This window comes from Platalea leucorodia, assembly GCF_965183815.1.
Source record: "Platalea leucorodia genome assembly, chromosome: 20".
NCBI classification, from domain to species: Eukaryota; Metazoa; Chordata; class Aves; order Pelecaniformes; family Threskiornithidae; genus Platalea; species Platalea leucorodia.
In genome coordinates, this window is record NC_138842.1 from 6,609,364 (window position 1) to 6,634,842 (window position 25,479).

The following is a 25,479-nucleotide window of genomic DNA, read 5'->3' on the forward strand; positions in this document are numbered from 1 at the left end:
TGTATGGCTTCAGTAAATACCGTGTCTAAGGGACGCAAGTCACATGGATCCCACTTACTATGAGTAACTGAACTAAATACAAGGGAATTTTTGTGCTATTGTTCGTCTATGCTTTCTTTCCTTGCCTTCTGATTTGCCGCTCTTCTCCCCATTTTCACCACCATATTCTATCCCTTCTAATTCCTTTTCCTCCACATCAGTGTTCTGCACTGTAGCTTGTCACGTTTGGCCTGGCATAGTTTTTCAGAACTCCTCAGGGGCCTCAGCTGCGCTGGAGCAGGGCTGTATTCAGAGGTATTCCTGTCGTGGATGTCCTTAGCGCTGCGGGGATGCAAGTTCCCCGCCTCCCTGAACACTGCAGTGCAAGCATGACACAGGCTCACAAAAACACTACTTCCAAGGCATCTCAGGAGACCCGTTAACCGAAGAAAGGTTAGAGATCATCTGAACTGTTCTGTCTCAGGGAATTTCAATGCATAGGTTCTCCAGGGACTCAAATAAAAGCATTGATAAATGGTAGTTACTAGATTCCATCAGCTGCTGCTGTCTCTTTCCCCCTCTTAGCTGCTCTTGTGCTCTACCTCTGTATTACAGAATGTTAATTACAGGTGGTAAATGATCACATTAACTGGTGGTGATTCATATAGTCTGATTCTTTCATGTATCTTTGTCAAGCTTTATCAGATTGATAGCAATTCCTGTGTCCAGCTTTGGTGATAAAGTAGCTGGAGGAAGGTTATGACTGCTAGAAACTTTGTAGTGATTTGTGCTGAGTCAGTTGTTTTATTTCTCTCTGTAAAGGAGATAGACAATGAATTCCACAGAATGGTTTATCTGTGATTTTGGAGTTATCTGGTGCTGTGCAGATCCCTGAGAACAGTCTTTTCCAGTGGTTCATATTCTTCATGGTTCATTTATCAAACTGTGGAAGAACAAAAGGCAGCCAGGATCCCAACTCTGATAGCCAGAATTAGTCTATAATTCAAACTAATCTAGCAATTGAAAAACAACACAGTAACTGATGAATTATTTTGATAGAAAGCTCTGCAGCGTCAGTGTTGGCATTGGGCCCCAGCACCATGCATGGGGCTGCCCCTTGCTGATCACTCCAAGCAGCTATGAAATCCCCATAGATATTCATGGCCATTCCAGGCTCTTCCTAATGTCCAGTGGACCTCTTGAGTCATTCTGATGCTTCTAAGACTTTTATTGAAGCTCTTACTCTTTAAGAATACAACACTTTTTAGTCAAATACAGAAACGTGCATAAAGTTACCTCTGTATTTCAGCTACCAGGAGAATAAACTAAGATTCAAAAATACGTGTTCCTAAAACTGTGAGCTGATGAGAATGCCACCTTTTAGGCTTAAACAAGAAGGCTGGACTGAAATTTAATGGTTTTGTGTTAATATTGCTCTAAGAGGGAGAGGATGGATAGAATTCAAAGGATCTTTCTTTTCAGTCTTAGTAACTGGACAAGAAACAGAGGATGCATAGATCTTGAGGTGAGAGCTTTGATAGACTGTTATTTTCCAGAAGATACTAGGTAGTTGGGAGCAAAAGCCTCAAACTTAAATTTTAGCATAAGTAACATAAAAGAAGGTATTAATCAGATAAAATGTCCACTGAGAAGGTTGCGGCTGAAGAATGCCATACCAGGCGGTCCCCATCAGGTTTGACATCGAATTTGTTTTCAGCACTAGCAAGCTAAACCTTCTTTGTTCTTCTCAAATTATTGCCTGTAGATAGCTGGATTGTTCATGTACCCTTTATGTTTTGTTGTTTTTTGAAGGGATCATAGGGACTGGATTTCAGTTACTGATCACTGATACGTTATGCTGTCATCAAATAAAACTTGCTCATTGTCTGTACAGTGAAACATCTGTGCATTTGTGAAAATTAAAAACGGCTTTGAATTGAGGATGGAATAGTGAGCTTCTCTCTGTATACTTCCAGCCCCACAAAACTGCCAGATTAAGATGCCTTATAGATGTCTGCAGAAATCATGCCATCTTGATGGTAAAGCTACTGTGTTTGAACCAGATCAGGTAGGAGAGACTGTTATTTTGAAGTAGGTTGTAGTGCTGGTTTGTCATGCTGGTGGACAGTAAAATATGCATTGACGTCAGAACTGGCTGATCAGCATTCAGTTCATGAAGTGGGTCAGGTTTGTTTCTAACACACTCATACCTTTCCTTTATCAGGACCTCTCTCCCGATTATCTCCTTTGCTCATATTACTATTATAACAAAAGATCCATGTGGCTCTATGAAGCCAGGCAGATTGAATTCTGTTGGTAATTTTAGAAGAATGGATTAATTATAGCTCTGAAGCTAGTATCCCTTCTAAAGGATTTTTAGAGGTTCAAATTAGAGACTACCTCATATTGCTAGATGCACAGCAGAAGTTGCAGTGGCTCTGGCAGGGAGCTTCCATTTCTCAAATTGCAAATGGGTCTGAAATCTTAGTCTGTTTCCATTTTTAACGGGAAAACAGATTCCATTTAAATGATGTATGTTCAAAAAATTATACCTTCTAAATTCAAGATTATTCTAAAGGGGGGTAATGAGATTGAGAAACAAAATACCGCAAATGTTGAGAGCCAATATTTGCAGATTGCACAAACACAGAGTTTATTCAACTGAACACAATGCTGCAAATGATCGTATTTTTTTTAACGTGCAGATTCAGGCAAATGTTAAGAAGATAAAAATCACTCCGTTATGCCCCCTCCCTGGAAGTGTTCAAGGCCAGGCTGGATGGGGCTTTGAGCAACCCCGTCTGGTGGAAGGCGTCCCTGCCCGTGGCAGGGGGTGGGAACCAGATGATCTCTAAGGTCCCTTCCGACCCAAACTGTTCTGTGATCCTATGATTATATAACCTCAGTTCTCTGGTAATGAGTCCAATTTCAGTCCTTTAAGAATTCTGTGGCTGGCATATGTTTTTTTGAGGGCTGGCACATTTTTCCATTAAACATCAGTAATGTTCTTAAAATCTATTTCACTGGAATGAGAAATCTTAACAGTGTTCTTCGGTTAAAAACGATTACCTTTGATCCAGAACGATTACGGTAGATCAGCAACTGCAAAGTAGAAACAAGGCGGAGGGAGGAAGAGACAGAATGAGAAACTAGTGATTGTTTTGTGCTTAATTGAATCCTGGCCATTCTAACACTCCAAAAAGCGGGACAACTAAACCGAGAGTGCAATAATTAAAAATTGAGGAAGCCCAATGGACCAAGCATCCAGTATCCTATCTAAATCCTGAACTTTTTCTTTGAAATGGTTTTCATGGATGCTATTAATTCTTGAGTTCTTAAGAAATGGTCTAACATCATTTGAAGACACAAGTGTAGAAAGCATAATGGAAACAAAAAGAGGTAGCCATAATAATTTATGTAACCTAACAAATAATGCTGATCTCCCTGCACAGGTAATTATTTTGTCCAACAATAGAATATAATTGGATTCTAAAGATAAGAGCAGATTGCTGAAATACACAACACTGTTTTTAAGTCCTACGTTACATGAAAAAGTCCAATATGAATTAGTAGGTATCTGGCTCTTACTGTACTTTGTATTGTCAATGCATGCTATTTTTTCAGCAGAAATTCATAACTGAAGGATACCGGTATTCCTTGCCCATGAAAAAGGGAAGAAATTGAAGTTTTAGAACTGCAGATCAAAGACAGAATGAAGGAACCATTTTCCAGGTTTATAAGACACATACTCCTAGACAAGGCGCACAGACTCACGAGGAGTTCTGTACTGGGTCAGATCCATCTAGCAGCGACAGGGAGAGTATACCAGGCTGACCGTTTTCTGCAGCCTATTCCCCTTGTGCTCGTCCCTACCACCAAGCCCCAGCAGCCAGTATTGTTGTATTAGTGCTTATACAGTGTGCATCCTTGGCTACTCCTTCTAGTATCAATTTATAGACCTTTCATTCATGGATTTGCCTAATAAAACTTAATTGTCTATGCTGCCACAAGACCATTAGATGCAAGCCAATTGCTGCTGTTCCACCCAGTCAAGCACTGTCTTGACAGCATAAGTTTTGTAATTCTATTGCTCAGATAGGGAGCAAAAGTAACAGCCTTGCAAGGATCATGCCATTCAGTTCTAAGATGTCCTTGCTCTTGAGCTACTTTTGGTAACTATAAATAAAACTATTATGTGTTATGAAATTAAGCATGTGAAGATAACAGTAAAAAAACAAAAATCCTAATTTTAACATAAACCTGAAGCTTCTCTTCTATTGATCAGTCATACTTAAAGACTCTGTTCGGTCTTTTGCTGTTCAGATATGTTCGTGTTTCTTTTTGGGAGTGGCTTCCATGTGTTCACATTCACCAAATAGCTAATTTAAATCCAGTATGGATAGGCAAAGAGTTTCACTTTCTTAGGAATTTAAATCTTGTGTATTTCGAAGCAGGTCATGCTTTCTGTAGCTGTGCTTACAGACATACATATATGTACTTGTGAATCTGATATGAAGATTTATGAGGGTGGCACCTAAGTAGGAGCTGCAGTTCAGAGATAAAGATTGATATTTATCTGCGGTACTAAGAGGATGTTGAACATCTGACAAATTCAAGATAAGTGAAGGGAGAGATCAGATTTAATGACACCTACACAGATGGCAAAATGCTTCTGAGAGAAGAAATTGCTTCATGTCTCCTGAAGCATTGTCAAGGTTGCCAAGCCAATTATTTGTGAAGAAAGGTATCCTCAAAGAGAATAAAAAAATTCACAACAAAAGTCTAGCTATGATAGGAAAAAGGCAGGTGACCTACAGCTATTGAGGGATTTTTTTGGTAGAAGACTTTGTTGTTTCCCTCTCTGTTATTACAGCGAAAGTTGCCGTTGTTTCAGAACTGAAGGAGGATGTAAAAGGAAGCATAGCATGAATATTACATTCAGTGTTTCTTATGTAGATCTGGAATCTGAGCTGACCTTGGCCATTTGCACCTCCAGAGTATGGTGACATGCGAGGATGCCATTGCGTAATTGTTCATGCAACTGTCAGGCATTCTGTGTGCTTGCAGAGCATGACGCTGTTATGGATCATGCGTGTGGTCTGACCTTCAAATAGCCTTTGCGGCATTGTAGCTTTCTTATCGATAGGCAGTGGGGCTCTTCTTTGATTATGGACAAGTCCCAAAAGTTCATTGCTGTGAGACTGGGTATCTGATTTTCTGACTTCGAGCTAAGACAGTGACCTTGGACTGATGTTGGAGATTTAAACTCTTGAGGATTCCACCTGTACCAGATATTTACAGTAGCGCAAGATGTTCTCTTCTAACGAAGTATGTTAATTATCTGGAATACCATATTAATTTAAGGACATTGGCTTAAAAGGGTAGAATGAAGCTTAAATATTTGTCTGTTTTTTAAGTTTCCAGTCTGATTGTTGACAGTGCAAAAATAGATGAGGGATAAGAGTGTCATCACAAAAATGACAGCTCATCATTAGCAGTCAGCACACACATACATAAATCTCTGAGGAGCTAGAGTGATTGTAGCTCTGATTTAACCAATCACTTTCCAGCAAACTCAATCATTTTTATTTGAACTAGAGTTTATGTTTTTAGAAGTCCTCAAATTTTTAGTCAGATTTTTAAAGTAATCAATCCACCAAATACTACTCTGCTGCCCTAGAAGATGATTCTAAATCAAATCTATTAAGGTAAATCATGAAATATAACAGTTTTGAAGTTAGTTATGCCCCAGAGCCCCTTTACCAAGCAGTTTGCTTAAGTCCGAAGGCTCTGATCATCATCTTTCTTCAGTAGATTCTCATGAATTGTTTCTTCCAAACTGAAGCCATGAGCTGCAGCTCCTTATTTGTCACTAGGATCACTTCAGCAGATTTGATGTTAGATAAGCCCTGTAGTTCTAGTCTTGAAGGGAGGATGACAAAACTATCTAATGACCAAATCAGCTTTCCTAGAACAGAGATTTACTTGTGCAGAACAAAAGCATTTTGGGGAGGAAGGAAAAAAAGGTAAAACTACAAGGATAGGAGAGATGTATCTATTCCTGCTCTGTGTGAATGCAAATAATGGGTATGGTTAGTTTGAGATGAGAAGTGAAAAGGATTAATCCTACAGCTGTGGGTGACACTGAAGAGCTCCACAGATTGAATTACTATGAGCAGATCTTATTCATGGAGTGTTAAGGACCTGAATCTTTGCTGAATTTTCGTTGTCCAGGAATTGGCATGCCATGTTTCTACTGACTTGAACTTGTTGCTATTATTGTTAGCCCTTTTAATGACCTTGCAAATCCCATCCCACAGCTATTTTGAACTTCCCAGAAAAGAGCAGGAATATTCTATTCCATACTCTCTGCAGCATATTGGAAGTGGGTGTCCCAAAATTACTCCTGTGGTTAGGCTTTATCTGCACACAGCAGCAAATGGTGCAGTTAGCGTTCTTGCAGTTGTCAGCTGACTCTGGAAATACGTCCTTTGTAACTGCGTTGAGGTACTTTGGGATCACTTCCAAGGCAGGTAAAGATCGGATACTTTTTTTCTGCAAGAGGAATTATGAAGAATGGCTTGGGAGTTACTGGCACCAGAGAGATTTAGCTCTTGTCATTGCAGCAGAGTTACTGGACTTTACCTGGAGCGTGCAAGAAGCCAGAGCAGTTACCTGCCCATCTGTCTGTGAAGCAAGACTGAGTTTTCAGAGTACCTGCAGATCCAAATTAGAGGTTTTCCTGGGTAAATAATTGCAGGGTTAGTGCAACCCGGGAAAAGTTTTTGACGGCCCAGTATGGAATTATCTGTAATAGGCTCAGCCCCTGGCCTAGTTTCTTTAAGGGGTCTAGACAAATAAATAGCAGTCTTTTGGCAGCTTTGGGTTAGACCTAGAAGTTTCAGGTGTGTGGTCAGGTAGTTGAAAGTAGATGCAGCCCATTTTCCTATGTTTTCAACAGGACCTTGCTGCTGCTAATTAAGCTAGTATCTTTATCCTCCAATCATGGACTAGCCTGATGGGAGTATCCTGCTTATTTTTAGACTTGATCCCTTCTGATAGAAAATTCAGAAATCTCTGTAATAAGATTTCACAGAATGACTAGTTTATTTAAAAGAAAAGGCAGTTTCTGATCAGTTGTTGAGACAGTGATGAATTATATGCAGAGTGTTGGGCTGTATAGTTACAACTGAGGGAAAAACACGTAAGGCCAATGTTTACAAAAGAAAATGAGACTTGGTGCTTCCCCTTATACGCTGATGTATTTGGGTCACTGGATTGAGATGTGCCCGGAGCACGTGATGTACGTTAAAGGCGGCAGAAAGTTTACAGCAGAATTACAGCAATGAATTTCAGGCTGTGGAAATGTTGAGGCAAAAGTTTTCAGCAGAGAGTGACTGGTTTCCATTTGCTGTTTAGAGAATGACCAGGCACTTCAGTTATGCCTGGCCCTGGCCTGGGTCAGTCACTGATTTGTTACTTGAATTTGGGTTAGTCTATTAACTTCTCTATTCCAGTGTCCTCACCTGTAAAACTGGTATGCTGTTTCACACCCTAAAACCCCTGATAAGAGAGACAAATTCCTTAATCAATATCTTGAAATTCCTAAATACAAAGAGCCGCTTTATGCACGTTGCAAAATATTTTTAAAGATGCATTTTTTGTGGAAGAACACCATGGAGAACTGGTCTAAGTGAGGTTAGACATTTATATTGCTGTATCTAGCTGCTCCTTTAAGATTACAAGTGAGCTTTAGAAAAAGGAAGGATAAAATGAGGACAGAATGACATTGTGTGTGTGTGCGTGTGTGACTGTGGCTGATCTACAGTTACCAGTTGCCTACCTGAATCAAATGGACCACCAACACAAGATGTGTAAAAAAGGCCAGTTTATATTATGAATGCCCCCCAGCGATATTGCTGCTAAATGGAATAGTGACTGTTTTTATTACCTTACAGGGCATGTTACCCACTGTAGAGATTTCCATACTGAGAGCTGGATGGTTGCATAGTCTTGATTCTCTATTATTCCTAATTAGTGCATTTCATTAAAGACAACTAAAAATATCTGTTTATATTAGTGGTACTGTTTAATGCAATGGAGAGTCAGCAGTGCAATGCAGTAAGGAAGCAGAGGTGAGGAAGGTATTAAAGAGGTAGTCTTTGTAATAAGAATTAACCAGTGGTACACAAAGACTTGGGATCTTTCTAAGTCTTGTAGATTTCTTGCTGAAATCTTTAGTGACCTTGTAGTTAAAAGAATTAACGAAAACAGCCAAAAGGCCTATGAGATCATGCTGTTTGTGTATGTTTCCCAGATACCTTTTGAACCCATTGCTTGCCCATAACCAAATTTGACAGAGAGCAGGAACCTCAAAAGGCAAAAACATTCCTGCAGGTGCATGTACAGGTGTTAAAGCAGTGGGTGGTATGTCTTAGCTGTGGAAACAGTTGCAGAAGGAATCACAAAACTGATCAGAGGATGGAACACCTCTCTATGAGGACAGGCTGAGAGAGCTGGGGTTGTTCAGCCTGGAGAAGAGAAGGCTCCAGGAGACCTCACTGTGGCCTTCCAGTACTTAAAGGGGCTTATAAGAAAGACGGGGACAAACTTTTTAGCAGGGCCTGTTGTGACAGGACAAGGGGTAATGGTTTTAAACTAAAAGAGGATAGATTTAGACCAGATATAAGGAAGAAATTTTTTACAATGAAGGTGTTGAAACACTGGAACAGGTTGCCCAGAGAGGTGGTAGATGTCCCATCCCTGGAAAAATTCAAGGTCAGGTTGGACAGGGCTCTGAGCAACCTGATCTGGGTGAAGATGTCGCTGCTCACTGCTGGGGGGTTGGGCCAGATGACCTTTAAAGGTCCCTTCCAACCCAAACTATTCTATGATTCTATACCTTATTACATGCTAAGGAAAATCTTGGAAGACAGAAGAAAAAAATGCTCTAAAAGCCTCTCCAGTTCTGGTGTTCCCAAAACTGCTTCTTCTGCCTATGCTCATTTTTGATGTACGTTGCAGGAAGAGTTCTATTAAAAGAACTGCTGGAGTTCTTGTGTCCTTCTGTTAGGAAAGCAACCAAATAATTTTACTGTTAAGCTCAGTGTAAGCAGTCCAATTCAGTTTCCATACTGCTTCTCTAAAACAACTCCAGGTTTGTCAACTTCATCTAAGCCTGGTAAACTTTTTTTTAATATCTCTGTATTGCTTTGATTCTGAGGGTTCTCTCGTAGTTTTATAGCTCATGATGTATGACGAGAGAGCCAGGCTCTTTCCTCTGGGTAACACAACCTATACAAATACAAGTAAATGAAGTGGTACCACCAGTGCCTGTACTGTGTCTGCTAACCACAGTGTTTATCAGTTTTGCTATCTGCTGATCAGCGCCGCATTGTATTAACATACCTCTGAGGTATTCAGCACTTGATAGTACTAAATCAACACCCTGATTACTGTTTAGCAACACTGTTGACTTTCACAGGATTCCTCGAGTCACACCAGCATGCAGTATTATTCTGCAGGAGCCTGGTTAGGTACAAGGGTAAAAGCATTATCACCTTAAGAAAAGAAACCTTCTGTAACCTTCTACTGCATAGTTTGCTCCAGCGTGGAAAAAGTGGCAGGGAACAGTTAAATCATTGTTCACACAGGAGTAGACCACTGACAAACAAACAACGTTGCTGTGCTTGCCAGTCTCTGCATGTCACTTGCCAATGCTCCATTCTGTATTTCCTTTGGAGATACAGCTGACCAGTTAGTGAATTGAAGCCAGTTTGCCTGAAAGCCTTAAATCCAAATAATATTTGTTCCTGCTATCATATGTCTGTCCTTGAGAACTTCTCCTTCTTTACTTTAGTATTAACAGCATTTGTTATCACAGAGAACAGACAGGGTGGCCTGCAATGCAAGTGGAATAGAGGACTAAGCAGTACAGAGCAGTAATGCTGGGAGCAACAGGGAGAAATGTTGCATGAGAAAACTCCACTAGACTTCAGTGGAGCAAGTATTTTGATTCATGGTGTGACCAGGTGTATCCAAACACTGTGCTCCAATGGCTTATTTATTAAAAGCCTGATGAATAAGAGCCGTGTGTATTAATACTGAGGACTGTCATGGAAGGACTGTATTCAGAATGGGTATCTGCAGTGGATGTGGGAGGGACTCTTAGGATTCTGGCAGGAAGAGTAAAGAATGCTAAAGCAAATGATGCATGAACTAAACAGCGGGAGTGAGAGTGATGGCACGATTTAAGAGGAACTGGAGGATCTGGGCTGTGAAGAGCTCCAAAGAGACACTGGTAAGAGCAGTGGAAGGCAAGAGAGCTACAGATCAGAGCACCAGGGAGCGGTAGCAGCCACCTGAAATCCTGCATTTTTAAAATAATCAGTTTCAGTTCAGTCATTATGCCAGCTCCCTCAGTATTAATGTTGTTTGCTGTATTGTTCTGGTAAAAACAAAAAAAAGGCAACCTGGGAGAGCAGCAACAGGGGAAGCTTAAAAAAAAAAGCATCAGACTCCATCTGACTTCATGTCTCTATGTAATAGTGGCTGTCATTTTGCTTTTCACTATAGATTATCACAAATGCTGAGGTCCCATGGGACCCACCATGCAGTGTGGTCCCATATTAAGCCATAAAAGAAACATTTAAAAGAACTGCTTAGCTGTGGAATGGTAAATTTCAGTTGTAGATTAAAAGGGCTATAGACAATCCCAGTAGCAGAGTTTCCTTCCTAGCAAAAGGCTTTGTGTTTTCCTATGCTTATTGCTTTTGGTAGAGTTCCTTCCTCCCATCCCCAAAGTTGATGCTTTTGTTGTCAAAATTTGTTGTGTATTCAAGGCTAGAGAGCACCTAAAGAAAACTCAGGAAATCTCAGATCCAGTACTGAATCTCAAATATCTCTTGGCAAGTAAATAAGCTCATATGTATGCATGATTGTCAGTTTGTTGAATTTTAGTGATAGCTGTTTATAAACTTGAATTTAGCAAACTGGTAGAAGTTTACTCAAAACTCCTACAGGTTGTGAAGTTTTGCAGAGTGTTTTAATAATTATGTAGTTGTCATGAAAATAGCAGTATAGGACGTTCAGCATCCCAAGAAATATTTCCAGTGGGAGTACTGAAAAAAGGATTTGTGATAGAGCCTTTCATGAATGAAAGTGAGCTTTCAGGCCTAGTCCATGCCTATAATTATTCTTTATCATGCAACTGGAGTTTAGAGTGACTTTCCCCTCAATTTCTCAACAGATTTTGGATTTGGAAATTTCTATAAGAGTGGTGAGCCTCTGACGACATGGTGTGGAAGCCCACCATATGCAGCCCCAGAAGTCTTTGAAGGACAGCAATACGAGGGACCCCAGCTGGATATCTGGGTATAATTATTCTTTTTTTAACTGGATTCAAGTCAACTTTTAGGAAGCTGGAACTAAGGAATCATCTTTGATTTTTCTTAAGCTGCAGACAAGCTGTTAGTCTTCAGCTGTATTTCTTGAGTGTCATAAAATGCCTCTTAACATTGAATGGAATTGAAGTTACCTATCCAGGTGGCTATTAAATGTACACTGTAGGTGTATGCTAGCCCACTAGAGGAAAAACTGTAGCTCCTCCAAAAGCTCTCCTGACTGAATGCATGAACTTTGCTTTTTTCAGTGCATTTAGTATCTTCTGCATTAAGTGGGAACTGAACTTGCAAGGCTGTAAGTTCTTAATGAGGTTAAAGGGATTCTGAGCCACTGAAACACAGGAGAGATGGTGACTGCTTTGCTCTTTGAGCTGGAAACAAGCACATTTGTGCCACAAACATTTCTACTGCAGGCAGCTGCATGTTTTTGAATCGGTGTGTCTCCATGCGTACTACTCTAATGGAAGAGGATAGAGCGCGCAACCCACATTCTTATGCAATGGAAAAAGGACTAAAATGAATTTAAGTTCTGTGCACCCTTCACGTGTTGTCAGAGACTGCTTTTCATTCCTAATTTGGTTTTGTTTGGGGTTGGTTGGTTGTTTTTTAATTTTAGTATTCTGGTACTTACAATGACGGATTCATATCCTAAAGCAACCAGAGACAGTACAATTTGGCAGTCTCTGCTTTGGCATCAGGTTTGCAGTGATAATATTGCAGACAGCATAACAACATGGGCACTGACATTTTGGTCAGAGCCTGTTACACACACAGGGCAGTTCATGGCAAGTCACCTTTCAGCTGCTAATCTAATTTAAATTAATGTAATTGCATTAACAAATAAACCCCGTGATTTTTAGATACATATGTGTGTATGCATGTATATCTCTCTATATATATACACATACATATACATATGTAGCTAGATAGATTTTTTTTTTTTTTTTTTTTTTTTTAAAAAAAAAGGCTACAGCCTTTCTGAACTTTTGGTAACTGGTAAATAACATACAGCAGACCTCAGCTATGCTTACTGTTTCAAGTAGCACGGGCACTGTTTGAATGTCAGAAGTGAATCTCTGAACTTTGGTAAATAGTCTTTAAATATAAAAGATCCTAAATTGTTAACAGAATCTGCCTGCCCACAAATAGAAGTGCACGTGTGTTTATATTTAAGATAAAATCATCATCATCATCGTCACTTATCTTCTGAGATGAGTTAAGGATTCTGTATCTCTTTGCAGCATCCAGTCACAGAATAGATCTGCTGAAAGAGCTAGGCTTGCAGGAGGAATGCAACAATCCACAGTTCAGTTTTTGGCAAGTTACGGAAGGAAGGAAGTGACTTTTTAAATGTATATTTGATTTTAAAATCTCTGTGTACTCACAAAGTTTTAAGGTGAATGTTGAATGCCTGCTTTTTCCCCTTGAAAAATCCAGTGCTGTGGCTATCTATGCCAACTGATTGGCATGAGGGTCTGGTGTGGTTATTTCATCTAGTGTGGTGCTATATTTTTTTGGCATATACGGCAAGACTATTTCCACTTGCAGTGCCAATTAACTCGCATACTTTCAAAAACGAGTCTGGCAGTTGGAGGAGAGCTCTTGCCCAGATTGTATCCTTTTGCTCATATTAAATAATCCCTCATGCTCAGCACTGCACACAGCAGTGCAGAATTAGTAGTTGGTGTTCCCTTGAAGCTGACTGTTCATGAAGTTCCCAGCGTGCCTCTTACCCAGGCTTTTGCAAATGGGTAAACGTAAAAGGTTACAGTTTCCTACCTTGAGCGGCTGCTGTTTGAGGTTTGGTTTTGTTTGAACAACATTGAGATTAATAAAAAGTATCTCTAATTCTCACCTGAAGTTGGGGCTCACTTTTCAGGTATCATTCAGTCATCTGCGTGGAGCTTCCTGCTAGCAGCCAGAGTCTCTAACCCATTACACTTCAGCTTACCTGCTTATCAGCACAAGGTACTGCAAGCCTAGCCATTTTGGGTTAGCTGAGTGTTCTTAATGTTTAGGGATCTTCAGAAATCTAACTCCTTTTTGTATAAATTTCCTGCTTCTGCAGAACATGATTTTAATTTTTTTCTGTGACAGGATTTGGCTAACCAACCTCGGAGGTTTTGCTTGTAGCTTGAAAAATGAAGTGAACGTTCTCTTTCTTGCAGAGCATGGGTGTAGTTCTTTATGTTTTGGTCTGTGGAGCATTACCTTTTGATGGACCAACACTCCCCATACTGAGGCAACGAGTTCTTGAAGGAAGGTTCAGGATCCCTTATTTCATGTCAGAAGGTAACAATCTGTCCTCTTATGCTCTTGGTGTGGTAAACCTTGAGTAAATTCTAGAATGATCTGTTGCAGTACAGCAAAGGGTGGTGCATCTGCACACTAGATTATGGTATGGCAGACTATTCGTTTTGCAAAGAAACACAAATAAGCGTGGGTGAGCTGTATGCCTTTGCAGTTAGGCTGCTGCTAGGCAAACCAACCCATTTTTCCTTGCACAATGCATATAGAGATTGCAGTGTGGCTGTGCCCATGGGCAGGGAGAGAGTCGAAATGGAAGCTGAAGGATCTCTCATCCTACTGTGAGCAGAAATATGGGGATGCAGGGGGAGAGGCACATTTGTGTAGCAATTAGCTTTCATCCTGCAAGGCTGTATACATTTTAACATGGAAAGAAAATATGCTGAGAGCAATATCACTGTCAAACCTAAGTTGTGGATTGGGTGTTTCCTGGTTTTTGACAGTGTCTGCTAAACAAAAGCAAAAAAGCACACAACCAGTTCACATGCCAGGTTCTCACTGTCATGTATCTGGCACTCCCACACGCGACTGAGAGATCTTCCCTCGCTTAATTGCCCCATCTGTTGGGTTTCGCTCTCCCTCATGCCTGTTCAGACAAGAACAAGTGGGGCCATTTTTACACAGGGTTTGATGGTGTCCTTCAGCTTCCCTATATTAAAGGGTCTCTAAACCAGATTACTTCAAAACAACCTTCCTCAATCAAATCCTCTTTTGATATACCACTTTCTGTGCTTTTTTTAAAAGGGAATTAAAAATATGTTTTTCAGCCCTGTTGTTAAGAGTTCTGTGGTGTAAAACCTTCTGGTCTTCCCCTTTTTCTTTCTGGTGGCATGTTACTCCCCTGCACACCCCCTCTGAAAATAGCCACTACGGTGTAGCTATAGAGCACTCGGTTGCTTTTAGCAATGCCATTACGGCACCACGGCAACCCCTCAGCTTCCCGGGCACATTTGCGGCCGGCGCTGAACTATATCGTGTTCCTATGACTCTGCTGACATAGGCCCGCGAGCTAGATCCAGGTACCTCTGTGCGAGTTGCGATCATTGCTGTGACTGCAGGGTAGATCGGCTGTTTTCACGGCTGTTTGCTGCTCCCCTTGCTGATCACGTGGTGATGCAGGGAGTGGGGAAGGGTGTGCCTCTTAGCAAAACTGTGAAAACAAGACAGAGAAACAGGAATAAATAGCCAGAAATATCTCTCTAAACTATTTGTCATGACTACCTGAACAGACTGACTCATAACAACTGTACTGTAGCCATATCACGGTCAGCTAGAAATCCATGGCAGATTGGTAAGCTCCTGTAAAGGAACTTACATTGACTTCCTATCATATACCAACTGCACGTTCATCTCTCGTGCCCTCATCTTCCAAACACCAACTGAGATCTGAAGAAAACTGTGATGGTTTTAATGCTGTCCACTACGTAGTAGTCAGAAAGCAGCAATGGTTTGGTGTGTTCAGAATTATTCTGACACCTAAAGCTACTGATTGTGCTTTGGCCCTGGAATTAAAGCAGATAAAACTGCAGACCCACTGGCTACTATTCACAGCCACAGAGACGTTATTTTTACCTTTGTTTTTGTGACCACTAGGGTAGAAATAAAAAAAACAATCCAGACACTAACCCTAGTTTTGCCAGCCCCTTGTTTTATGAGCCTGGACATGTTGTTTCAAACTGTGCTGGAGAAGGATGCTAATTGTTCCCCACCCCACTTCACAGAGATTGTTTGAAGCTTTATCAGTTAATGTTAGCACTGTACTTAGAACAGCACAAGCCCCTTCGAAGAGCTATTAAATATTGCTATTACCCTCTTGTGGGAGCTGTGTAGAAGGACTGGCACTATTAGCCATACCATGCATTTAAAGAAGTTGGGGTTTTGTCCTTAATGTGACTTTTAATCTTGTTTTGAGAGATTGTTTTAGCTTTCAGGAAATGTATTTAGCACAGAAGTTAGGTAGAAGTAAGGCAGTTTCCTGTTGTCATGCTCTGGATTGGTAGGTCTCAGGGTAATATATGCAAGTACCACTTAGCAGGTTGGTAATTTTTTTTTTCCCAACAGAGTGTGAACATCTGATTAGAAGAATGTTGGTCCTAGACCCATCCAAACGGTTAACTATTGCTCAGATTAAGGAGCACAAGTGGATGCTTATAGAAGTTCCTGCACAGAGACCTATTCTTTATCCACCAGGAGAGGAGAACGAGCCTTCCATTGGAGAGTATAATGAGCAGGTCTTACGGCTAATGCATAGTCTTGGAATAGACCAACAGAAAACTATTGAGGTAAAATAGACTAAAACAATATTTGTCCCTGGGGGGAAGGTCTCCTGTTCTGTTTTTATGACTAGAGCGTATTACCCGAGTTGCTTGCAACATTCTTTATTTCAACAGTTAGCGGAGATAAGGTGTCTGTGTTATGCAAATGGCAGGCAAAACATTGTGCAGTAGGCCCACAGACAACTTCACCTGTGTGCCTTATGCTGGCCAGCCATACCCAGCTATTCCAGACCAAGGCATCCTTTGCCCATAGAGGAAAACACGTCAATGAAAAGACAGCACTGTGAGAGAAAGGATACTCTTCTGCGTCAGGAACCCAAATTAGAACCCATGGAAGAGAGTAATGTGTTCTGGTCACGTATCCCAGGACTAGGTACTGTTCTTTCAGTGTATTAAATATTTACTTTAATTTAAACAAGCACCCATTTCAAAAAATTTGATGTTGCAATTGCTTCAAGCTAGAAGACGCATAGAAATATAATGTGCGCTGTGTAAAAAATGGTAGCCCAGTAGGGCTGCCTGTTACAATGGTGATACTTGCTGCTGCTTCCAATCGGTCATTTCTGGAGATTTGTTTCTTAGCTAAGTTGAATCTTAAGCACAGAAGTAAAATAAAGGAGCCATATTAGGTTCCACACTGTTAGATTACCTGGGTGGGGTTGGATAAATCAATAGTTGTCAAATGGAGAGAGAGGAGGGGAAATCAGAATTGAAAGGAAATTCATTTTGAACTTCTAAGAGGGTAGAAAATGAAATTCAGAAAGGAGCATAAAAGCAGTAAGCAGTTGAATGTCTCTGTCCAATCCCACGTTATGCTTCTTACCAAACATAAATGCCAAGACTCCCTATGGAATTAACACAATCATTTCCTTTAGGACAGCTGATACTTCAAACCATTGTGGAGGTTGGCAGTTTGAGTACTTTCTGCTAGAAGAGGCTAGTTTCTCTGCTTTGCAGAGGCTCAGTTCCCCATTGCTTCTAGTGACTTGGAATAGCCAATATATTCAGGAGGTCCTGCAGCTCAGTCCCTTCTCCAGGTTCAAATCTTTGAGGGTTCAGAGTAACACCTGAGCATTAGCTACAAGTACTGTTGCAGCCCAGAACACAGCAAACTCCTGTGAGCTTCCCACTAAACTAAGGTTGATGCTTTTCTTTGCCTGGCATTATGGTTTGAAACTTTCTCAATTCAGAACAACATTTACCTACCCCACTGCCTCTTAAATATTCCCCTCCCCGCCAGACAGCAATTCTTTCTTCTTCCTGGTCTTGTAGATCATAAAAGATAATGTATATTTGGCTGTACCCACACTTTTGTGCTTCTCTTTTTCAGTCTCTGCAGAACAAGAGTTATAACCACTTTGCTGCTATCTATTACTTGTTAGTGGAAAGACTCAAATCACATCGGAGTAGCTTCCCTGTGGAACAGAGACTTGATGCTCGTCAGCGTCGGCCAAGCACCATCGCTGAGCAGACAGTAGCCAAGGTAAGGGCTCATTCCTAGCAGAGGTGGGCTTAAAGCTGTGCAAGACATTCTTCCCTTTGAAAATGGTGTTCCTACATAGATTCACTTGGAATCCATTGCTATTTTCTGATTTCTATAGTATGTAGACTTGCACCGTCATTTTGGAAAGAGTTTTTTGGATTTGTCTCCTGTCAGAACTGTATGATGACAAATCAATTGTCTGGCATGCCTCCTACAACTGCTCCTGCTACCTCCTCCCCACCCCACCCCCCCAAAAAAAAGTGGAGTTTGGAGGGGACTAGATAAGTTTTAAATGAGAAAGTTGACTGCATTCTGAAGCTCAAAATGCAAACAATGGTTTCGGCTTTGATGGCTATCTGCGTAATTTAACCTTAACTCCCAGTTTCTTTCCCAGTTAAAGGGAAAATGCTGTGCTTGTGCTTCTAATTGGAACACTTCCATTTTTGAAAATTTCAAACCTTTTGCTGGGAAGTTATGGGTTAAAATGTTAGAGAAATACCATTTCTGGAAACTGTGCAACACTTGGAGGATCTTTAATGGGACTCACAAACGAGCTGTTGAATTTATGGAGAGCTGTGCTAGCATGGGGGCTAAAAGCATACAGGCTCTACTTAGTGTTATAGTCACTCTAAAGGGACCTGTTGAAAATAAAATTACTTTCTCCCCTGCTGTTCTCTAGATACGCTTTCTGTCTCCCATGAAATGAAGCATGGCAGAGAATAGAGAGGTACCCAAAAGAAAATATTAGGATCAACCTATGAAGTTAGGATATCACAATGAATTGGCATCTTAAGTACCCGATAAAAGTATCATTGTCATGAGACTCTTAATGGCTCAAGACTCAGAGATTTGTTCCTAAATAATGTAATTTCTTTTAGGATTTGCACCACTTTTTCCTCCTGTGACCCAGCAAGAGTCCAATTTCATGGGAGGCTTTGTAGCACTGCTGCAAAACCTCTGTGTGCATAGAGCCAATGTGATGACTGACTAATTGATTTAAGTCTTAAGGATGTCACATATATTTTATCAAGAGCAATTCTGGGTGGTGCTCCTTACATCTGGTGCCAGCCCTTCCACTGCAGAAGGCTGTCCATTTAGTATCCTCTCTGATTATACTGACTGATTCAGCACAGGGTCTAAGGCTCTTCAGTCTGCTTCTTCCCTGGTCATTTTCTTCAGAAAGAAAGGTCATGTACAGTTTATCATGTCTTATTCCAATAATACTGAGATTTTTTTTTTTACATGTTCTTTTGTTTTATTAAGATACACAGACGTTGTACAGCTTTTGATTTCTATTAATGCATAACTGGAAACATGAAAGACTTGGCCTAAGATGACTCAGATTTATCGTGGTCTCAAGTAAATATTCTCTCAAGTTCACAGCCTTCTAGGTACTGTATTGCTGCTGTATAGAACAAGTGCCCAGACTCCACTTCCAGGAGAAATTACAACAATGCTGCTCCTGTTTTGCTTGAGGCAGCAAGACACTATTTGGTTTTGGATTCTGTTGAAATGAATGCGAAATCGCTTCAGCTATGAAAACAATATGGCTGACAAAGATTAAAACCAGCTATTTTCTTAAATAGTAGTTCTAATGATAAAAAGACACAGTATTGAAAAGCAGATTATTAATTATAAGATGTATTAAAAGCAGGTGGAGACAGGTGAACAAGAAGGAAGAAAAAAACCTAGAAGGTAGTTCCTTATTGTACTAAATTCCTGTACTTTATAGCCGTATTACCACTTTTTCCTCAGGACTGCACGCAATCTTGCAGTTAACCCGAGTAACAAGATAATTTGTTTTCACACGTGGTGGCACCACAGGCTCCTGTATAAGGCTGCTTGTTTCCTTTTGGGCAGGCAAGTTGTGTGGATATTGCACTTCAGGAAATTAAGGTTAAGACACAGTGAAAAACACCGTTTTCCTAATTGTGCCATGCTTGCGTTCCCTGAGGCACACCTCTCCCTTCAACAGTGCTCCCTCTGTTAAAGTATCTTATTTCAGATCCAGCCTGCTCTATTCTTTCTCAAGCTTTTTCCTACAGGAATCAGTGCATGTTAGAAAAGTCATTGAAATCTGTGCCTCATGGTAATATTAAGGGGGTTTGTACTGAATATAAAAAGGAATTCTAGCATGTCAGAAGTTGGAGAGCACCAAAGGGTCCCAAACACTGTCTTTACTGCTAGTAAGCGCTCAGCTTCAATAAGTAGCTAGCTTAATGACGTTTGGTGTGTGTTTGAGGGGGGTGGTGTGGTTTTTCCGAAAGTCTAAAGACTAAGAATGTAATTCATCAAAAATGAGGAAATAAGTTTCATATTTGTCCTGCTTTGGAAGTGGGCTAGGTATTGTTTATTTTTAATTTCTGACTTTATACGTTGTTTTCTACCTAAAATTGTTCCAGCTTTGGAGTTCTTAAAATCTTTTTTAGGCACAAGCCGTGGTACCCTCGGTTAACTTGCATTCACAGAATGCAAGGTTGTTGCAGTCTCCAGGTCTTCCCTCAGCTTCAGGAGCAGAAGCCTTTTCATTCCCTCCATCCAACTGCCAGGGAGAGACAGCATTTATGGAGGAAGAAAGAGTTGAGACACCAAAGGTACAGCTTAAAATCACTCTACTGTTTTGTCAAAAATCATTAAGGCTAAAAAAGATAGTTGCCTTTTAAATTACTGCCTAGTAAAAACACAGCTAGTGGTAGTAGCTGTAGCTCTTCCATAATTAATTAAAGATCAGTTCCTTCTGACAGGGTAGAGTTCATCATCCTAGCACAAAGCTTTGTGGAGTCAGGGCCAGAGCACTTGCTAATCCAAACTAATGTCACTTCATTGACCTTAGTAGTCATTCCTGGATAACCTCTCAGGATAGACAGCAAGTCAAAGACCTTTAGTATCCAAGCACTTGATTGGTAGATTTCTTGTACTAGCTGGACAAAACATTGTGCCCATTTCCCTAAATTTAAGTATTCTCTGAGTATCAGGTATTCTATCAGTATTCTAGGTATTCCAGATTCTTTTTCTACTTCTCTCTTGCATAGAACTTTCAACAGCTGTGTCTTTTTTTTATCACTAATCTGCCTCTCCTGTTCTTCGCTTACACTCCAATCTTACCACACTGTCATTTGTAAAAGAAAAATCAACCTACAATAGTGGAGTTGTTTTCTTCTTCTTCTCAAATACATTTTTAAAAGTCCTGAAGACTCCTCATATATAGCTTCTAATACAAAGGGTTCACTGATGAATATCTAGAATAACCCACTCAGCTACTCATCCAAAAGTTCAGAGAAATGAGACCAGGAAGGTATAATGGAACCTTAACCATAAGCTTCCATTGCCAGCTAAAGCGATTAAAATACCATGCACTTGCAATTCCCTATCTCTGCCAATGTCATAATAAGCCAGCCAAAAGAGTTACATTCTTGTTAATTTTTTATTGAATGGCTAATAAGCAGCAGGACCTTCTGACTGTCAAAAACTTAGTAGAACTGCAGCATCTCAAACAGGTTGTAGCTGTTCTCAGCTAGGCCATTTCTGTAACTAGGAATGCCTGTAAAATCTTCACTGGAGACCATGTAAAATTGCAGCTCCATCTAATGGGTTTTGTTTCCTGTAATCAGACTGGAAGACTGTGTAGGCTTTCCACACCTCCACAGTTAACAGACTTAACTGAACTCAACTAATAGGATGTGACGGCTCCACAGCCTTACAAATGTATGGTTACAGCTTAACTCTCTGAAGGGAGCTGCAGTCTGATCCATTTTGCCATGCAAGTTTGAGGTCTGTGACAATACTCTGCAGGGTAGCACAGAATAAGGGAAATACACGGGAGTTAGCAGTTAGAGCTTTTGTGAGGAAGGGGAAACAGCTTAAAAGAATTACATTTATGAAGTATATTATTATTCTCATGAAACTTTTGTTGTTTTCTCTCATATCACATCACATTATAACTTTGATTTCAGCATATTGTATTTTACCTGGTGCCAGCTAGGGGTTTGATTTTATGCTTGCCATTTTGAAGCTTTTATTACTCACTTACTGGTTAGTCACCAACACTAACAGTGTGGCCCTGGTTCTCATCACTGTTTTAAGTAACTCCTTGTGTGGTCTCTTACAGCTGGAAAGCAAACAGCAGTTCAAAGGCATTTGGAAATTAACATTTCAAACTTTGGTTTGCATCCCCCTTTGCTTTTATAGATGCAGTTTGGCCACAGTAGATCAACAAATGGTGACTACAGCGAGGTGTCAAATCACAGTTGACTTGGGAATATTTAGTGTCTTTAAGTATTATAGAACATGTCTGCTAAAGACTTCCAGGCTCTGATCCATGTGCCACGGTAAACTGCAGAGAGCAAACTGCCTGCATAGTACTGGTTCTCTTTTTCCTTTCCAGCAGCTCACTAAATAGTCTTTCCAGTGCTTTTGCTGCCTGATCAGTAGAAGGGATTTGAATGGGAAAGTCACAAATGGAAAAAGTAAGGTGTGCAAGAAATTAAGCTTAAAGATATAATCCATTAAACTAAAATAGAGGCAGCAGATCCAGAATTTTCCTGCACAAGCATCATCATTTTACTGATGCTCAAAATATTTATAGCTATTTCTCGATACTGCTTTAAATATTTTCCTAGAGTACTACTATATAGTTTGCTTGCAAGACCATTTGTTAATAGCTTCTTTTCCAAACACAGTAGTTTTCAATATACCAAAGTGCTTTGAAGAAAATTCAGGAATCATTCATTGACAGTTTTACATAAAATCACCTGTAGCAGTGCCAGGTTTTATGCTAAATGAATGTGTTGTTTCATCCATATTTTACCCAGCCTGATCCTACCAAAATGGTAGGAGTGATTTGTGCAATGGACATTAATTAGAGCTCCTATGGTATTACAGAACAGAATACCCACCCCAAAACAGCATGACGTGCAGGCAATGGTCCTCAAAACCCAAGTAGTTGCATATGGCAAGGAACTAGTTAAGGTACAGAAGAATTCAGGACAAACTGATTTGGAGAATAAAAACAGAACTAAAATCCTAGAGTATTTTAGGTTGGAAAGGCACCTCTAAAGGCCCTCTAGTTCAGCCTCCTGCTAAAAGCAGGTCTATCTTCAAAGCTAGATGAGGTTGCTCAGAGCTTTATCAAGCTGAGTGAATCCAAGAAGGGGGATTCCACAGCCTCTCCAGGCAACCTTTGTTTGCAGAGGAGCACCATGAATCAAATGGACTTTAGCTGGAAAGGATGCATTTACTGTATTATTCTTGAACACATCTCTACGGCTCTGCAAGAGTGCTGCAGAATTAAATACAAGACTATTTTTTCATAGTGCTTATCTGAGCATGATAAATCTTGAGCATGGTAGGTATAGTAAGGGGAAAGAATAATATTGTACCTTCCATAAATATTTTGTATTTGTGACTAAGCTGGAAAAGGTTTTTAATAACTCTTAAAAAAAAAAAAAAGGCAGCCCCAGGTTTTTAATTTAAAAAAAAAAAAAAAAAAAAGGCAGCCCTAGAGAACATAGTACTGTGGAAATAAGAGTATTTAGATTTAGGGAGTTGAGTACTAAGGGAATGTCAGTGGTGATCCCACCTGGAAGGACTAGTTTGTCACGTACAATTCTTAACAAGTCTTATTTACCTCAGTAGATTACAGGGAGGTTCACACATTTTAAATATCCAGGCTGCCTTCAGTCTACATGATAGGCAGAGATTTCTTGCGCTTTGGAGTGATGCTCTGTGCACATAATTGAAAGCTGTCAATCTTCTCCTCGTGCCATTTAGGTAAATGGCTGCCTGCTAGATCCTGTACCTCCCATGGTGATTAGGAAAGGATGCCAATCACTGCCTACCAGCATGATGGAAACTTCTATTGACGAAGGAATAGAGACAGAAGGAGAGTCAGAAGATGACCCTGCACAGGCATTTGCAGCCCTCCAAGCAGCTCGCTGTGGCAAGCGACGTCACACGCTGGCAGAAGTTACCAATCAGCTGGTGATGATGCCAGGCACAGGTACAGAAGTTAGCACGGACATCTCAAAGCTCATTTCCTGCTCTCAGCACTCAATCTAATAAGGCCAGGATGAAAAACACTAAGTTTTAAGAGCGACAAGTACAAGACGGAGTTTCTTGGGTTTGTTACTTAGCATTTGCTAATAAAGGCCAAAGGGAAAAAAAAACCACAATAAAACACCCCAAAACCTGCTGTACAGACAGTATAAAAACAAAGCAACAAATATATAGCTGGCTACAGTTATGTACAACCCCAATAGCAACTGGTAAAGTCTGGCAAGCTGGCTTGTTCTTTCTCACATAACTACACGTCCCCAAATTGTTCATCCCCTAAAGATGTGCTGGCAGAGGAGAATAGTAGGGAAACAGAAACAAACATTTGGATTCTCAGATATTCCAAAACCAGCAAGAGGACCAAGCCTTTCAGCTCAGGCTACAGTCTTGTCAGGATTATCTATGGGGGTAAAAAAAAAAAAAAAAAGAAAGAAAAACACAAAACAAAAAACACCGAGTGCTCTCCAAACAAGCCTGTGAACATCATCTGTATAGTGTCTTATTGATGCAATAATGTAAAAGCCAGTACCAAATCCCCATTCTGGTACTGCAAGTGTTAAATTACAATTACTTTATGAAACTTGATTTTTTGTTTCGTTTCCTCTAAGACAGTTGCTGGTGGCAGGAATAGCTTGAGCCTGTGGCACTTCCTTTGCTTTGCTAAATTACTGCAGCACTTTCCTTTTATTCTGGCTTTTGGGTTTTGTCACAGGGAAAGTCTACTCATTGGATGAAAACTCATCTCTGGGCAGTATTGATTCAGAGTATGACATGGGATCCATTCAGAGAGATATTAAATTCCTGGAAGACACCCCTTCCTTGAAAGAAATGGTGCTAACTAACCAACAAGCACCCAGAATGACAACACCTTTCATAGGTCTGAGACCTGCCAATCCAGCCATGCAAGCACTCACCTCCCAAAAGCGCGAGACCCACAACCGCTCTCCTGTCAGTTTCCGAGAGGGGCGCAGAGCTTCTGACACGTCTCTGACACAAGGTAATTATAACCGTTGTCGTGACATTATACCTGGACACGGTAGCAAATGTACTCCATACACAGAAGCGCCAAGCCACCTTGTGACTTTGTTGTTACTCAGCTTGTCTCACATTTGCTGTGCTAACCTGATACGAATGAACTGATTTTCTGACAACAGTTCTGCTCAACTCTTCTCCAGGAATTGTAGCATTTAGACAGCACCTCCAGAATCTGGCACGAACCAAAGGAATCCTGGAACTGAACAAAGTCCAGTTGCTGTACGAACAGATGGGATCAGAAGAAGAACCTTCTCTGGCATCAACTGCCACCCAGTTGCAGGATCTCATTAATAGTCCTCCGCAGGTACTTAAACCAGAAATGAAGCTCCACCTTTCAGGTGTTAATGCTTTGGGACAGATAAGGAGAGGATAAGGTGTTCTGGAGATCTGAGAAGAGCTCATTTACAGATAAAGTTCCCTCTTCTCCTTTCTGTCTTCTGCAGAATAGAGAATGGGCATTTGCAGGCTAGCCTTTACCATTCTCATGGTGTCGGTGAGATGGCCTTGTTAGCTTGCCAAATCCAACGTTTTATTATTGCTTTTAATCTGAAGGATGGTTTAGATTTAACAAAGCCCAATAACATCTTTCTCTGTTGGAGCTGGTCTGGTCTAATTGTAAGAAGGGCAAAAGCCTAGTGATAATGGTTAGCCTGATTTGCGTAGTGAAATGCTAAATCGCTTCTACCAGCTCCCTAGTTACTTGTTTCAAATGGAACAGGCCACAGCAAACAGGAATAAGTTTCTCTTAAACCCCAGGAATAAAATGGGTAAGAAGTACACAGGCACTGTAAGCACCTAATGTTCCAGATGAAGTCTGCTATTCTTAAAGCTCCAGCTGTTACTCTCTGACTGTTGGTAGACTTCAGTTCTGACAGCCACAAAGTTGTAATGTTTTCACAAGAGTCTCTCACTTGATGTAAACAGGCTGCAGTGCTCATGGTATTCT

General features: G+C 40.6%; 1 protein-coding gene across 3 annotated transcripts in view; it reads left to right on the forward strand.

Annotated features, from left to right (window-relative positions):
* The window catches only part of SIK2 (salt inducible kinase 2), a 58,833-nt gene that overhangs the window by 26,519 nt on the left and 6,835 nt on the right, over positions 1-25,479 (forward strand). For 2 of the 3 annotated variants that reach the window (XM_082330565.1, XM_082330566.1), the window contains exons 5-12: positions 11,228-11,352; positions 13,550-13,673; positions 15,750-15,970; positions 17,295-17,447; positions 19,877-20,041; positions 23,217-23,445; positions 24,211-24,495; positions 24,674-24,837. In XM_082330565.1, coding sequence (XP_082186691.1) covers positions 11,228-11,352; positions 13,550-13,673; positions 15,750-15,970; positions 17,295-17,447; positions 19,877-20,041; positions 23,217-23,445; positions 24,211-24,495; positions 24,674-24,837 — 1,466 coding nt within the window. The remainder of the gene's footprint in view (positions 1-11,227; positions 11,353-13,549; positions 13,674-15,749; positions 15,971-17,294; positions 17,448-19,876; positions 20,042-23,216; positions 23,446-24,210; positions 24,496-24,673; positions 24,838-25,479) is intronic. The other variant, XM_082330567.1, reaches the window with a different exon arrangement.